This window comes from Psittacula echo, assembly GCF_963264785.1.
Source record: "Psittacula echo genome assembly, chromosome: 1".
NCBI lineage: Eukaryota > Metazoa > Chordata > Aves > Psittaciformes > Psittacidae > Psittacula > Psittacula echo.
This window is the reverse complement of record NC_137735.1, coordinates 114,048,007-114,065,614: the sequence shown is the minus strand read 5'-3', so window position 1 is coordinate 114,065,614 and position 17,608 is coordinate 114,048,007. Positions and strand designations below refer to the sequence as shown.

Here is a 17,608-nt window from a genome sequence, read left to right as displayed (position 1 = left end):
CTTTTAAACTTGTAACCCCTAGCAGGAGGGGGAAAAAAAAAAGGCATGTAATATCAGTGCCTTAATTAAAATTTAAAATAATGTTAAGAGAATATAATGTGGAATAACCATAACTTATTGGTAGAAAACACATTCTGAATTTCAGTTGGTCAGCTAGAAGGAGGTAGACCAGTTCCGCATGCTGAAGCTTTGTACCTGATACGGTAGCTGATTCCACATACACTCAGCTTTCCTCTTGCACTCAGGCAGCTGTAAGATGCTATCTTGTTAATAACATATATGCTTTTGCTAGAGCATGTTGGCTAACTATTAACTGCCTGCCAAAGATGCTTCCATGGTTGTTTTACCCTTCATGACACTCCAAGTATGTGAGTGATAGAGACAGAATATTGGACTCATTAGGGCACAATATAAGATTGTTGAGCAAATTTTGCCCTGTTCAGAAACCAGATGGTCAGAGAGCAACCTATAATGGAGAGGCTATGATTAATGAAAGGCTTATTTGATAAGCTAATCTAATCTTCAAAGTGGAGTTATTCTTCTGCTTTTGAAATGCAGCAGGAAAATCAACAGCTACTAGAGTTAACTCACTGAAACTTTGCACCCCATACCTTTCCAATTTTTTAGTCCATACAGAAGCATCCTTATCTATTAAGATTGCTTGATTATCTTCATATAATAAAATTTATTGTAAGCTGGTGATAATTTTGGCCATCCTTCAAGAAATTAAAAGCTTCCTTTATTCATTAGAGTGGTGAATAGTAATATTTCTGAGAGTGCCCAAGCGCAAAAACTGGCTGGTCTGAGGAGGCAGACTATGCCCCAAAGTGGTGTAGATGATATGTGTCTTCTTGTGTAGCAATAATAAATAACTGGTGCTGCAGGGATGAAAGAAAAGCTGCAGGTGACTGGTTTATAGTGGCAACTCTTTATAACCAAGTCGGGAACACTTTACAAGCTGTAACTGATGGCTGGTGCTGGGGCACAGTTTGGATAAGATAAGCCCCTAGGCGTCTGCTGAAAGCTGTCCACACAGAGGAAGGAGGTTTTTGTGCACAAGTACATCTCAGCCAAGACACGTAACTCAGCCTATCAAACATAGACCCAAGGTTTCTCACTGGTTGTGACAGGTTGTCGTCTGTTCAATGCTGCCGAAGCTCCAAGCAGCTGGCTTGGCGAGTAGGCAGAAAGATGTGCAGCTGTTGACGAGATTCTTCTATGCAAATGGAGAAGGTACTGGTCATTTGTGTGCATTATTTTCATTTTTTTAAATGTGTAGTAAAGCATTCATAGGCGTGTTCTTTACCCTAACCCTGAAGATGAATGCCCAACCTACCTTTTCTTCCTTTTCCCCTATCTCCTTCTGTGCTAGATTTTCCCATGCACACTTTTGGATGACAAACTATTTTGTTGCCATGGTTTATCTTGCCCTTACATGGCTGAGGTCATGGAGCTACCTTGTCAATGCAAGTGTGGGATGGCAATTATTTCAGTGGAGAAAAGGCAGGGTATCAGGAGGAGGAGCAAAAGAGCTACAACACCACCTCCAATTTGTTGAGGGAGTTTGGAGTTTATGAAGCAGGAGAAAAGCCTTTATTTTCAAGGCAGAAAGATTGCTAGCCCTGAACGATTTATAGATAGATAGATAGATAGATAGATAGATAGATAGATAGATGTTCCTATTTTTATAGTAGATCATGTATTTGCACTGATGATGGCATGGATGTATTTTAGGACATGTGCTATTTGTCACAGAAGTAATGTTAGCACTGTCCAGAGAAGTTTTAGGATGTCAATTTTCTGAAATTTTACAGATTACAGCATGCAATGCTATCTTTAAAAAAGGTGCACTATTTATAAGTAACTGGATTTGACACTTTTCCTTCCTCTTCTCTCCCTTGATGATGTGTAGGTAGTCTTTTGTAACACTGCAGAAGATTGATTTGATTTGCTGTAATTTCTTCCTGTTCAATATTCACTTGTACATCAACCTCAATAAAATATGAACACCTGGCTTGAAGTAGTAATGCCACATGTTGTTGCTACAGGCAACATCCCCTCTTTTGATCATGTGGATCTTTTCTTTGCTTTTTCCAATAATGTCTTGAAAATATTGATTGGTGGACCACCAAAACACCACTTTCCTTCCTTACAAAAATAGAGGCAAGTGGCAAAAATATTTTAGTGCAACAAATTCAATAGCGAATAGGGATATTAAATCCAGTTTCCTTTATGGTGACCTCTTTGCTGCCTGGCAAACAGCATCCTCACAGAGGAAAATGCTATTTGGGGAAGAGACTTTATTGAAGGTTGGTCTCCAGGGACTTCTAAACAGCAATTTCTCTGTGCCACCAACTGTCCGGGACCAATGTTGCAGGAGGCTGAAAGCTGAAAAAAAGAAGTAAGATGTTCAGAACAAGTCAAGAGATGGAAAACTCCATGAGACACAATATGGCATTTGGTGGACTTCTTGGCTCAGCCACCACTTCTTCACCTGGTAAGGGATAAATCCCATCACTGGCCTCAGGGTGACCGAAGAGAGAGGGTTTTGTCTTTTTTTCAGCATATGTTTCCTTGACACCACTGGAACGGACATTTATTGGAAAGTGACAGATGGGATGTTGACTTGGACTTGTGGAGACCATGTATAGGGTAGGGTTATCTTGGAAGAATTCTCATATTTGAAATTATTTTGTCTGTTTTGCTAAACATGAATTTGTAAACCAGAAATCTCAGTGCTTACAATAGTGATGGCTTTCAGAGAGTCAGAAATGAGGACTGAAGGAGCCTTTGTGTTAAATGTACTTAATACAACCAGTGCCTGATGGAATGAACTGTAGGCATAACTCCCTGAAAACAGTACCACCTTGGGAGTGCTGGTGTCCAGACAGCCTCATGGCACCTTTCTCCTGCTGATCTCTTCAGAAACCTGCCATACCGTGTGTGTTTGGCTGGTTACCACGTGAATTTTCAAGGGATAGAACACATGAAGTACCCTTTATGAATCCATTTTGAAGAGAAGGATGGAGTTTATTTCCTTTGTATAAGCTTGAAGATGAATATACTATTCTGTTTGTTTATTTGTTTGCTTTTTCTCTTAAACTGGGGTAAAACAAATGAATTTTACTCTTGGTAATTTCAGGGCCAGCAGCTGTCACCTTCCTTCTAGAGAGGACTGTGTTTGTCCAGTGCTTCTCTTTTCTGGAGTAGAAGGTACAGATTGTGTCTCTGTGTATTCACTCTTGATCAGACAGTGCAAATATGTAGAGAAGGATGGAGAGCATATACCATGTGGCAGGCATGAACCTGCTTACCATGAGTGATGCTGCCAACTGTCCCCTCTGGCTGAAATTTGCCTCATCAACTCATCCCCACTGGAAATGTTTAGCAATGCAAAACAGGTAACTATTGCCCTTACTGTGTAGGTGGAATGTTGAAACAGAACAGCCTGGATTCATTGCACTTTATTTGAAAATACAGGGTAAGTGGGGATGTAGTGGTTCAAGGTCCCCTTTCTGCCAGTGGCAAGAGATCTGCATTTTCAGATGCAGAGCAGCCTACCCAGGATGTGATTCACCATCTACAGGTACCAAGTTCTTTCCCTTGTGTATAAAAGGTTTGCAGGTCTACTAGGTTTAAAGTTAAGGGTGTCAGTTCATGCCTAAATCTTTATGGGATGAGCTCAAATCAAAATGATGCTGTTCGTTAGAGTATGGCAGATCCAGAAACTGAACTTTAATAAAAAAAACCTTTAAAACCCTGTGATGCTGCAATTTGTAGCCCATTCTGCTTCTTCGGTATTCAGCGTAATGCTCAGTTCCCCTAAAAAATGTAAATAACAGAAATACTTTAAAGTCAAATATATGTCTTGGAATGACATCTGTGCTCCTCGGGTAGGAAAGACAAGGAGGCTGAATGTCATAAAAATGTACATGTGCAAGAAAAGTGTTACAGTCAACAAGAAGGTACTATCACCTCACTATTTGAGCCAACTTCCCCCCTGCACTCAGCCAGAGTATTAATGGGCATCTCAAGCTTCTGTGCTGATGAACAAGCTGGGATTCACAATGTTCTAATACAGCCTGTGTTTAGAGAGTTTCGCAAAGAAAGAATTGTTAATGAGTAATCTTTGTCCATTAGGGCACTGAGCCAAAGAGCCTAAGCTTTGATTCATTGTGTTATCACTACAGGCTTCTGCTAAACCTAAAAAAGAAAGAAAAACAAACCAAAACAAAAATTTCCTCTGTGAGAATCATTAGGATACTGAACTGAGTGCAGAGCTGTCTTACATCCTGCTATCCGCAGTCTACCAGAAAAGAACAGTAAGTAATAATTCCTTAAACTGATAGCTCTTGCTATTGGGTAGTACAAAAGCAATTTTCTGACCTGAACTGTTAGTGAACGTTAATGAATTTTTTTACAAGAGAAAAACCCCAAAACATTTTTAATGCTAGTAGTTTATTAAAGAAGAATAATATAAGAAGTCATTTCATCTACAAAATTAGTGCAACAGCAGGAATGCCCCTTGGGAAGAAATCTTAAGGTCATGAAAAATACTGACAGTGCTGGAATTTGTCTATAGAAAGCTGGCTTCTGTGTATTACTGGTAAAGAAAGTGCAACTTTGATACCGAGTCTTTCCTGCAATAACATGATCTAGTTAAGTCTGTGCATCAACTTTAAAATTGTACTGGTTTGCTACTTTTTTTGTACTTTTAGGAACAGAAGCTGTTGTAAACATGATTAATGGGAGAATTACCATTGAAACTTCTGGAAGAATTTTCAGTTCTACTTTGACTTAAAAGATATTTATTTGCATTTCAGAATTGAGCTGTAAAAATATCCTGTATTTTTTCCTGTCTCTTTGCTGCTCTGACTTTTAATGTCATATAGAAAATCTAAACCAGTAATTTTTAAACAAACACAGTAGCACCAGTCCTCCCTCTGCTTCTCAAACTTGCTTATTTTGTTGCTTGTATTTTGCATCAGCTGCTGTGTAGCTGCCCGTGGTGCCGTGTGTGCCAGAATGATCTGGCAGCAAAAGGCTAGAAACAAGGATCACGAATCTTCCTAATGCTTTCATGTCTCTTTGATATACTTTAAAACAAACAAGCAAGCAAATAGAAAAGCCTCTCAGAGAAGTGAGGCACTGCATTAAATATTCTATAAAAAGGCTATGAGACCAGATCAAAAGCCTGTGAACTAGATGGAAATCTTGTCATTGATGTTAACAGTGTTTGGATCAGGCCATAGATAGATTGATGATGTTACTGAAATTTCTCTTTGAGCAGTCGGCGGCGAGATATGTAAAGAGTAGGACAATATCATGGGCCAGAAGGAGGGAAACGTACCTCACTCATATTTGTGAAAAATTTTGCCAGTGCTTTGATACATCTTCCTTCACTGAGTAATTAAAATAGTTACAGTCATTCTTCTGAATGTAAATGCAATTAAAATATCAAGGAGCTTTTCTGATGATCAAACATTTTTATTTTATCTGAAATTGTGGGGCTACAATGCCTTTGTATTTCAGTTAATTTTAACTTTAATTATGTGATTTAGAGGTTTGGCTGTGCTTAGACAGAAGACAAGGGAAGCTTCACTATTGACCATAACTGGGTCAGAGGTAGTCCACTGGTAGAAGCCCACAAAAAATCTGAAACCTACACCCACATGCATTGTGTACACATATATATTTGTATACTCCCATGAACAGATGTCCTGTAAGAAAGCTGAATAAATATGCATGCATGCATGCATGTACATATGGTGAAAAACAAGCCACATATATAATATACCTCTCGATTTTCTCAGTTAAACATAAAATGCATGCATTGATTGACTGTCCTGAAGTATGCTACAGGACATATTTAACAATAAATTAAGTCATTCGGAGCTCTTACTACACAACTGATGAAAAAATCTCAAGCAATTGGGCAAATATTTTACTTTATACATATTAATCTCTATTTTATTTTGCTGTATATTTTCAGCTTATGAAAATATTCTCAAAATGAGGTGGAGAAAATAGGTTTATTAACAAGTTAACTAAAATACTTGTTTGGGGAAAAAAGCTATGTAACTTATCCCATGCCTTTTAATTTCTCAAGAGGGGATCTTATTTTGGAGAACAATATTGATTTCTTCTGCACCTATTGCCTTTATTTCAGCTTTTACCTATCTGATACATCTTTTTGTTACACCTCATGATGGAGTATCAGCCAAGTTGTCTAAGGTAGTCTAGATTCATATTGATAGCAGTAGGTAAAAGGTACACTTCATATAAGGAAGCAAGCATGAGGTAGAAATACCTATGAATGTTTAGTCATACCAAAGGTGTGAGAATATTAAGAAGCATTCCACTATCACGTGGTATGGGTGGATAAAGATATCTGAATTGAGAGAGTGGTTACTGGTCCCAGCTCATGTAGGTTAACTTACTCCGTAAGTGAGATTACATAGTTTCATGTTACCAGCCAAAAAAATGCCTCAGACCCTATAACTTTGTAAGGAATACTTCTGCCAAGAGGTTCTGTGCACAGGTGTGCTGCACATGGCACCCTTCATCACCCGGCCATGTTGCTACCAGTTTGGATGGCTGTGTATGTCTGCTGGGTGTGACTATCCCACTGTCCAGAGCAATGTTTCTGCTTCATGGCAGCTGCAGCCAGCTGGGACCACAGTTGTTTAACTGGGAGGATTAAGCTGAGAAGATGCTGATGATGGGGTGTGTGCTGTGGAACTGGCTCTTTGAAAGTAGAGTCCGCCCCTGGGTCTATGATGCCTTGTGACAATGACTTATGGTGACCTATTTCCCAGGACTGAACAATGTATGGAATAAGTGGTGCTTAAATGCTCTGTATTGTGTAGGTCTGAAGGCAGGAAATCAGTAGCTGCTGCTTTTAAATACTGGTCAAATTAATTGGATAAACCTAATGTAGGATAGATGGCTCACAGCAGGCTGGATTCGGAAACAAATCAAAGCAAAATGTCAATTAGAATTTAATGAAGAGTTTGATGTCCAGGTACATTTACAGTAGAAAAGCTACATGTAATAGAAAATACATTTCCAGCCTTTTTAATGGTGATTATATTTTGTGTCTTGCAGAAATCCCCAGAAGATAGAATTAATTTCTTCCATGAAATCCAGTAAATGGTCTACATCACCTGAATATATTAAAGAAAATGAAGTATTAAAAAAGGTAGGAACTGTAAAATAATCCTGAATATTTGACTCCATCAAGATCAAAATTAATGTTGCAGGAGGGGTAGAGTCACAGAACGTGTAATGTCCTAGCATACCGGGAGGTTATGACAAATACATACTCAAGTTTCTTACTGTAAACAAGGCAGTATTAATAGCACCAGGGGTTTCTTCTGTGTGCATGTAAAGTATAATAGATTCTAAGATGTCTATCTTGAGGTTAAAGAGTGACATTATCTAATGACATGCTAAAAAATGCAATAGCCTCAAAGAAACAAGAAAGAAGTTTATAGACATTTCAAAGACTGCAAAAACACAGACACTTTATTAGCATTTAAAAATATGGCTTGCTTGTTTTCGCCTTTATTTGCACCACAGGCTAGACAGATGTAGTATATATCCTACAAGATACTAAGAAGCTATGCATTGAAAGTCTGACCGTATATTGACAGTCTAACAAAATACTTTAAAATGGATGTCATCTTGGGACAACCTTTAAAGCATTTTGATATAACAATATTCCCTAGGAAAATAAGTTCTAGGCTTTGCATGAACCTACAGAAATTCACAGTCCCAAAGCTGACATGTTAGATGTTGGCAGTGTTAGCTTCTTATACAGGGCCTGAGGAGGAAACATGAGAAATGCTAGTAATGGTGGAACATAACCTTCAATTCTAGCTGCAGGGAGAGTTAATCCTGCAAGGAAATCCCGTGGGCTGTAAGAAAGCTATTGAAGAGCTTGGAGAGTTGAGATGGCCCCTCTCTTCTGGTCTTCATCAAGAAAATCCAGAGAATCACTCAGGAGCCTTCTGAAGATGCCTCATTTTGATGTTTTTCTTACTGACCATTACCAGTGTCCTGACTGCGCAGCTCTCTTCTCTCATTACAGAACCCTTTTAATGGGCTGTAAAAGGAACCCCCTCTCAGGCATAGTTCATGAGAAAACTGGTTGTCAGGAGTTGTAAGACCTTTGCAGCCATGTGAGCAGCCCCCCCCTCTTGATTCCAGCAGATAACTTCCCCAGCAAATGTGATAGTGAGGTAGTAAAATGGTTGGAAGTAAATGTAGGCCTACTGGGGTGGCTGGGCTGGTTGCCAATCCACATCCCAAGATATATGGAGACTTCTGCTGTTGCAAAACTGTGTTTCTCTGCTAGATTTGCAACTGTGTGTTTACATGTTATTTACCACAAGAACCCTATCTGCTCTGTGATACAAGTAGCTTTTGACATTTCCGAGTAAACTGTTTAAATTATCTGTGGGCAGACATTTAAAATGCATCTGTCTAATTAGAGGGCCTTTGTTTATGTTAAGAAATAACTTAATGAATCCTTACAGACAAATCTGAATATAATTACACAGTGTGCTTGCCACTCTTACAAGATACTTCTCAGTCTGCTCAGCTTTGGGGCCTCCTGCTGCATTCACATTTTTGTCAGATGACTTCATTTCTGCTTGAGAAACATGCTGAGACCTCACTGAGAAGCAGACTGGACTGTAACTCTCAAACACCTTCAGCGAGTGGAAACACAGTCCCAGTAACAGTCCCACTGGGAATAAAAGTGAATAAAGAATCAAGACTTAAACAAAGCAAAACAGATTAACTGTCAACTTTGTGCAGAATCCCCTTGGTATCTGCATAAACCTTAGAGCTGTTTCCTTTCTGGACCTGTCTGTTCTCCTGTTGTTGATAGTCCTGCCTCAATGCAGTCTTGAGTTACCCCATCCCACCTACATGAGCCAAATGTGGGCAAGGGAGCCTCATGCACACCTTCGTCTTGGATGGAGTGCGCTCTAGTTATAGCCTCTGCTCAAGCAGGAGGCATTAGCAGGTCTTTTGCCTCTTATTTAATAGCCAAGTGGGAAGAAGAAAACATGGGTACAGTGCCACTGTCAGCCTCAGGCAATGGAAGCAGCTCCATCTGACGGGCTAGGAAAGTATACTAGTGAGAGGACACAAGCATCTCCCATCCTCCCCAAGAGAGAGTTACATAGCTGCTTGAGACCATAAAGGGAGTGGTTGGGATTGGGTGGTTATTAGACCAAGGCTTTGCTTTCTTTTCTTGCCACTATTTATCTTGTTTGAACAGTAATTACAGAAGGAAAGATAAAGAGCCAGTCTCTGGAAATTAAACTCAAGTTTCTTGGCATGATTCTTCTGATCTAACCATAAGCTTACACTTTTTCAGAAAGAGCGCTCAAAATATAATGCAAACAACTGATATTCTCTGAAAGGGGCACTATGCCCTCAGCAGGTCAGGCTAGTGCTTCAGTCTGAATATTTGGATAAGGTTGAGCATAAACTGTCACTTTTGAATGAACAGCAGAAGGGTGGAAAATAAAATATACCACAGCAAAAAAACAAACAAAGTAGACACAGCATTTTATTTAAGGGTTAAATTAGGTATTATAACTTAAAGCCAATGTTTATTACAGCAAATATTGAAACAACTTCCTTAATACCGCCATACAATAGCTACATGAAAATTATTTATCCTGTTTTAAATATTCTTTTTTCTTTATATCTTTCAGGGTCTCCTTTCAACCTATTTCTTAATTAGTATAACCATCCTGAAGAATAAATGGGATCTGAAATGAATTTAATAGGACATCACCAGCTAGCCACTGCTGATGGATTTGCTATTGCTGAAGGTCCTCATCTGTTTGGTAAGTCACTGAATTGGTCAAAATAGCAAGCTATCCACTACTCAGAAACCTAGAATAAAATGCACTGAAATCTGAAGTCAAGGATGTGTGGTTGACATGTGCCAACTTTCTTGAATCTTCAATATCTATGGAAGGAATAACAAATAAAGGGTCTGTGGTGTTAACGCACCACTGCATACTATTGCTGTCATCATTGCTTATAACAGACCTTGTAGGTGGTTTTTGTAGTGCTATTCCAAAACCTGAAACCATTCAGCAAAGACAGACCTTTTATGTAGGCTGGATGCTATCTTCATGTTATCCATTTAAATCAAGCTGAACAGATATACTTTCAGTTAATTTGCAATAAAATTATACCGCAATGTATCTGCATTGTCATATTCTGCAAATTTAACCTAAATTAAACCATTGTCTTATTGAGACTATTAAAAACTTATGCTATTTACTTCAATGCACAAGAAAACTTATAATGAAGGCTGGAAAATTATCCTTGCTCCAGTTCCACTGAATTTTTCAAGGCTAAGCATGGATTTATTAATGAAGAATTCTTGGTCAATATTTTATAAGCATGGGGAAGCTGTCTTCTCTTATATGTACTTCTAAGGAAAAAAAAAAAAAAAAATAAATAATTTTCTAGCCTTTCTTTTGGCAACAGAGGGGGACCTTCATTAAGAAACATGACACATTCAGGACCTCACACACAATATGGACCTCCCCCTGAAAGCTGCAACGCTTCAGGAGTTTCCAGTCCAAATAAGACCAGAATTCTGTCTTTTTGAGTGCCAGAAAAATAGAAGACATTTCAGTTTCATCGCTCCAAAACAAGAATGGTGGCTTGGGTATGGAGGGACTCTGACATGCACAGCCACTCTTGCTGCAGAGCTCTAAGAAATTGGTTCCATTCGAATCAGACCACTTCTAGTGTCCTGGCCCCATACAGCTGAACCGAAGTACTATTGCTAATGATAAGCAAACCCCATTGCATGACTGTGTTATTGATTCGGTTTTTTTTTTTCCCCTAAATGGTTTTGGGTTTCCTGGGAAAGACGTTTTTGCAGTTGTAAAAAAAAGTACATGTAAATAGCTAAAATGTTTCCTTGCTGTTAAATCCAACCTCAGGCCATGATATATGAGGAAGAAAACAATTATCAAATCTAGGGTGCTGAACTTTGTATCTAATCATGCCCTTGAAATTCCTGCATAACTGAACTTTTTTAAATTTTTGTCAAGGAGGTTTTCCCCCGATGTCTACTTTTTCACTAATTATCTTATTATTTTTGAAGAGTAATGATCAGGTAACTTCAAAATTCAAGGAAACATGTTAATGTAAAATACTTCCCCTCCACGCTGAAATCTTACTTGGAAATTGTGAGGTCTTCAGAAAAAGGATTGTGTCTCCCATTATAGGTGTTCAGAGTTTAGCACATGGAGATTTAATTCAAACTGACATTTCTGTAACAGAAATAATGTATTAAGGGGTTGAATCAGGGGACCTACTAGAAAAGAGACTTAGAGCTCCTGCTGTGTTTCACTTAAGCTGACTTCTGTTTTGTATAGCCACTGGGTCCTGTTTTGCAGGATGTCACTCAAGTCTCAGAAGCAAACTCTTTACAAATTTGGTGTCTTTTGCTTTTATAGCTGGAAAACATCAGAAATATCAGAAATAATATGCAACTGATTACACAGAGGAAGTTACTCATTGTGAAAATATGACTCTTTCTTCAGAATGCTTGTAGGAAATGGTTTTGCCTCTCAGTTCTATACTTGTACACTACTTGCATCTTTTGACATTCAGTTTTGGCAGGTAGAGACTTTGAACCCAAGGAAACAGGAAGAAAGCTTTTCCTTTAAATGACCCTTAGAATATACATTTCTCCCAGGACTTTGCACATATTACAGCTCTGATGCAATACAAATGAGAAATTGCTGGCTTACAAACATCAGCCTTGATACAAAACAGTCTTCTTTTTTCAAAGATGCATACTTATATTCCATAAAAAACCTTGGAGATATCTTTTCATTATGCTTCATTCAGCCTACAGGGAGAGTGTTCTTAGAACTTCAAAAACAAATCTAAGTGCATCTCCAAACACTAGCACCAGGTCCAGATCTCTCAAAAGAAATGTCAATTGTAAGTTTCTTGTACTGTGAACCTCATCACCATGGTAATCGCAGGGTTCTTCTATGTACTCACCTTCAAGATTTCTGTTTCCGTCAAGTTTCAGAAGACCTTAGAGGGGAAAAAAAAAAGTTTTCTACCTTTCAGTAATTGCAAATTGTATGTTGCTATTTTAGCAGTACAAATCTAAGGTAAAGTATCTTTTTATGTCTTTGGAGTTGGTGTGTTTTAACTGTAGTTTTTCTCTTCTGTAATTATGAGACCCTTCAAAAAGGGGCTTAAAATGCAAATGAAGAAGAATCTTGATCCTAGCAGAAGTGAGGGTCTTTCCCTTCCACCCTGTCTTTCTGGAAAACAGCTTCTATTTTCCTACCTCACTACTCAGGTGATTTAGAAACATCCTAGATCTCTTTACAGAAAATATCTTTTTGATGAAGTGGCCAAAACTGGATACATGAAATGATACATCCTTTATAGCATCTGCATGGGAGATCAACTTTTTCTTCCTTGCATCTCTTGTTTTCTCAGTGAGGGAAAGTGAGACTTGATGACAAGAAATCCTGGAGGTGCATGGGACCTGTCCGGTTAAGATACTTCTCTTCCTCAGTCAAACCCTGCTTTTATTTTACAAGCCCCACTGAGCTGAACGGGGCTAGCTATGTGAAGACTGATCCAATTTCATATCCTGAACTAAGAGGAAGTTATACACCTACCAATCTGCATTTTTGAACCCATATAATTTAGAACTGAAATCCTGGTCTCCTTCAAAATCTTTGGAAGCTTTGTAGCTCACTGTAGAGCCATTAATTTAGTTTATCCTGTAGATACTTCTACTATGATAGACATAGACTCCTCCACTTTGCTCTAAATTGACCAGCCACAAGCTGTGACCCAGAAGATACTGAGGTGCATTAGCAGAGCATGGTGTTGATGCTGACAAGCTTTGCTTTAAGGCTTGAGAATTCAGCTGGGACAGTAAGACTTGCAAAAAGATATTTGATTGTATCTTTCAATTGCCTTTGCAAGTTTTTTGTATTTGGGCCAGCACATGTTAAATACCTCTATCTCCGTTATCTTATTTCTTCTAACGGTTATCACTTGCTCTTTTTTGTAAGGGACTGAATAAAGCTTCAGACACCAAAGTGTGTTGTTCATATTTTAAATGTGGAGGGTAAGCTTATATATTTGTGTGGCATCTGAAGTATACATGGCATTTATCTGTCATTTATATGATAAGTAAGTAGCAGTCCTTTAAAGTATCAGCCCCATTCTGTTTTCTGTGAAAGAAGCTTGTAGAGGGGTTATTAATATGCAAGATATTAAGTATGAAACTTCAGCTATCAGACATGGAATTATTTCTGAGAGTCTGAAAAGATAGGTCACTACTATTATATGTTTAATTTGAATGAAGACCTATTTTAAGTATTTTTTGTGGCCTGAAAATGTTTTCTTCTAAAGTGACATCAGAATATAACAAGACAAGAAATGCTACCTTCATTGTACATGTCCCTAGCTGAGAAAGAAGGTTTTTGGGTGACAGCTGTGTTGAAATTGACAAGGAAGAATAAACAAAAAATGACACATAACAGAAGGGATAACAAAGTGCTACGTCTAAACTTTCCTTACATATTTGACAATGTAAGAATAATAAAATGCCACTAAAAATTGTTATAGGCATAGAACAGTGCCTAAAATGAGCTTCTAAGTCTCTTCTTTCAGAAAAGTAGTAGGATCAAGTGTCCAAACTGATTAAACAGCTTCAAGATCATAAGATATGTTAAATAACTACTTATCGTTAGCACTACCCGGCAGATGATGGAACATCTGGCTTCATCCCTGCAGAGAAGATAATTAGGCCTGTAACAAGCCCCCAAATCAAAATGAAACAAACCAACACAAATTAAAATAGAAAATGGTGTATGTATAATAATTATGAAGAGAGCCAAACCAAACTGAGCGGCAGTCTAAAGAAAAAAAAAATAGCAAAAAGGCCAGGTTGGATGGGGCTTTGAGCAACCTCCTGTAGTAGAAGGTGTCCCTGCCCATAGCAGCGGAGGTTGAACCGGATGATCTTTAAGGTTCCTTCCAGCCCAAATTGTTCTATGTTTCTACGAGAGGGAATACAAAATCAAAATGCATTTGAGGATCTTAGCCTGGAAAGGAAACTGTTTCATGAAATGAAGGGAATCTTGTGGTCTGAGGCTTGGTTCTCTGCCTACTTTTCTTCCAGGAGTGATTCTTAGACATCTGGTCACAAATCTGATGTTGAGTCTTAGTGGGCTCATGCACAGTGCTAAATGAAAGAGTCTGAAGACTGAAAGGCACAACATCTTTATTGTCCATCTTGACACTATTCAATTCCTGTATTGCTCTGGGGCTCTGTTTTGGTAGGTGTCTTTAAGACATAGGCTTATTCAGGGACTGTTCCCAAAAAGACAGCATGGACAAGACTACAGTAGGTTTGGGTCCTTTTTCCCCACACTGCTCTTTAACACTGTCTCAGCAGGATTTGTATCTTCTGACTTCATGCTGTTCCAGTAGTGTTGTGGTGGCATCCAACACAGCCCTTACAATGTTTCTGATGCTTAGAATTGCAATGCCATATATTGCTAATATCTGAGAGCCACGGGGAGGATACATGGGCCTTAAAGAGGTCAGCAACAAAGATTACATAGCACAGATGCATCTTGTTAAGAATTACCTCTAATCTACATAGATGAGAATCGATCCGTGACATTTGGCCTTGGGGCAAGGACAAATCTCTGGCATTCTTTTATCTTGTTATACAGATGTGCCTAGTATAGCCTGAGAACTTTGGTCTTTTTTTGAGAATACATTTCTGTGACTAAACACAACTGCTAATCCAGTCAGCTAAAATATGCTTCTTGTGATATTGAAGTAGTTAATCTATTGCACAGAATCACCTGGCATTACTAAATATTTGCTGATAAAAATTTTGTTGTAAATAAACCACAATAGGTACAAAATTATAATGGCTGGGCTACTTGGAGGCATCCTCTTGAGCAGCAATCAGTCAAATTTTATCCAGTTAAATCCACACTGGGAACAGACATTTGTATTGTTTCAGACATATTCAAACAAGTTTCTCTGTTATGAAGTTAATCAGTAAACTATATAACCTCTGGCCTGTGTCACTCCTTCGCTAATCTTAAAGAAAGTTCTCACCATAAAGGAGTCAACAGAACACAGACAAACAGGACTTAAGAAGTTCTATTTATACGTAGTTTGGGGGGCTGGGGAGAAAAAAAGAAGGAAAGGAGGAGTGGGTGCCGTAAGGAGAGTATTTTTCTTCAAGAAATGGTCAGACTGAAGACAGCCTAAGGTAGGATATTGTTGTGTTCTCTCTTGGACATGTTTGCCATTTATTCTTGCATTATTCCCTGAAATGGGATGCCAGAAGTTTGTTTAAACCAAATGATCTTTAAAGATCTGTGAATAATTTGTTTGGAATTAAACCAGGATTTCATTAATGGTTATGCTATACTTTCCAAATTACTTAATCCTGAATCATGTGTTTATTTCTTTAGGTTTCTTTATTAATAACCTACAGCGAGCCAGAGGTTTATATTTTAAACCTGATTAGAAATTTTTTTTCCTTTTCAATTTTTTTATATTAGTGGAACAATACATTTTACATTAATATGTGATTTCATTGTAATTTCTATAATAGTGTGAACAAAAGAACCTTCAATCTGCACATAACCTCAGTATAATCTCGCAAACTGAAAACACTTTCTTTAGTCCTTACAAAGAAAATTATCTGTAATCTCCAAAAGTGGTTAAGCCTATGTCAAATATTTTTTCAAGTCTCATATAAAATATTCTGTGTAGAATTTAAAGGAGTGCAAGCAAACTCTGAGTTTCAGTTGCAAGTGCTATTGTGGACAAAATATTTGTCAAATGATGACCATATCCACATGAAGGTTTCACTTTGATATTAGGAAGCTTTCCAGATTTCTGTAAAATGTTTTTCATTGAAAAACATTTATTTGCAAAACACAATCTTAAAGAGCTACAGCTGTAAGTAGCATCACATCTGTGTGTGCTTAAGTTGTCTTTCATTAAAAATATAAAAGTATGCTTCCAAAAGAAAGAAACCCAGATGTTTCAAAAGAGTTAAGACCACACAAACAAAATATTTCTATATTCCAGTGAGCTTATTTATGATTTCACTTTCACTGCTTACACTGCTGCAACTCCTGTGATTTCATTGGGCTGGCTCATGCATTACAGTGGCTTGAAACCAGCCCATCTCAGGCTTCCACTATGTATCTGGGTAAAAGCATATGTACGTTCTGGTTGGCAAGATAAGATTAGTTTTCTTTTGAGATAAGAAACTATTTGGTCTAGACTCACATATACTTTGCAAAGCATAATTTCACAAATCAACGTGGCTTTTAAATGTCATGCAGGGCAGAAATGTGCACACTGTGCCCCTGAAAGCAAAACACCTTCAGCTTTAGTTGGAAGCCTTGTGAATGCAGAGGGCTGAAGCAGATCACACTTTTTGGATCAGGTCATAGAAATACTTTGTCGCAGCAATTTCAGAACATTTAGTTTCTCTTTCAACCTCATCATAAGTTTCAATTTTTTAAGGTAATATTTCAGAGCAAAAAGACATTACAACTAAAAAACCTGAAAGAGTTTAGTTTTAAAATCAACTTTATGGAACAGATCCTCAGTTTTAAACAATTATTTTTAGTAATTTAGTTCACTAATGCTTTGGAGCACACCATTTCTTGCAATGTTTAATTCTAGACTCACTGACAATTTTGCGGAAAAAGAAAATTAAAAAAAAAATGAAAACTCTGTTTGATCTGCTCTGGGTAGAGCAATGTGCCTCACTGAGGCAGTCCAAGTTGGCTGATTTCTAAGGATGAAATACACATACCCACCAAGCCCTAGCATTTGAGCACTTTCCACATTTTTACCTGTAAACCTGTTTTACATAAAACAAGACCATGTTTTCAGTTTCTCTTGACCCTGCCTGTTCCTTTTCCTTTCCACTGCTCCGAGCATGGACTTAATTCAGCTGAATGATTTAACTATGTGCCTGACACAGAAGGAAAAAGAAGGTTGGTTGTTTTTTCTTTCCCCATATTGAACGTCATGCATTAAGACTCAGGTGTTTTCTTTCCTCCAGAAACAGATAGATGATTAACGATTTAGAAGATTTTTCTAAACAGATCAGTAGCCCCAATGGATACACAGTAGTTTAAATCAACACCCAGGATGTGCTGCAGCTCTTTAGCAGTCCTGAGTTTTAAACAAACCCTGAGATTATTTTTTTTGCTGTAGAAGGAGTCATTGCCTTCTCTTCCTGCTCTTTCAGAGGCCCAAGCAGTTCAGAAACTTGTATAGAGCTTTTGTGGAATTTCCTGTGAATGGCATGAAGTTAAAAATCAACAGTTTCCTTCCTTTCATTTTGGGATTGTCCCACTTTTCTTTAGCAAACTCAACCAGCTAAGTAATTGCTAACTAGCAAAATGGCTACTTAGGTCTCCATGGTAAACAGATTCCTTTCAAAAGAGACTGAATGATTTGTATAATGATTATGTATTTCACAGCTCCAGTTTCTGCACCTGAAGTACCTTAACCA

General features: G+C 38.0%; 1 protein-coding gene across 2 annotated transcripts in view; it reads left to right on the top strand.

The window, feature by feature from the left end:
* Window positions 1-9,784: 9,784 nt before the first annotated feature.
* NR1H4 (nuclear receptor subfamily 1 group H member 4) overlaps window positions 9,785-17,608 on the top strand; it is a gene marked incomplete at both ends in the record, with an annotated part of 33,149 nt that continues 25,325 nt past the window's right edge. For both annotated transcript variants that reach the window (XM_080623189.1, XM_080623188.1), the window contains one exon: window positions 9,785-9,869. In XM_080623189.1, the coding sequence (XP_080479315.1) occupies window positions 9,785-9,869 (85 nt within the window). The remainder of the gene's footprint in view (window positions 9,870-17,608) is intronic.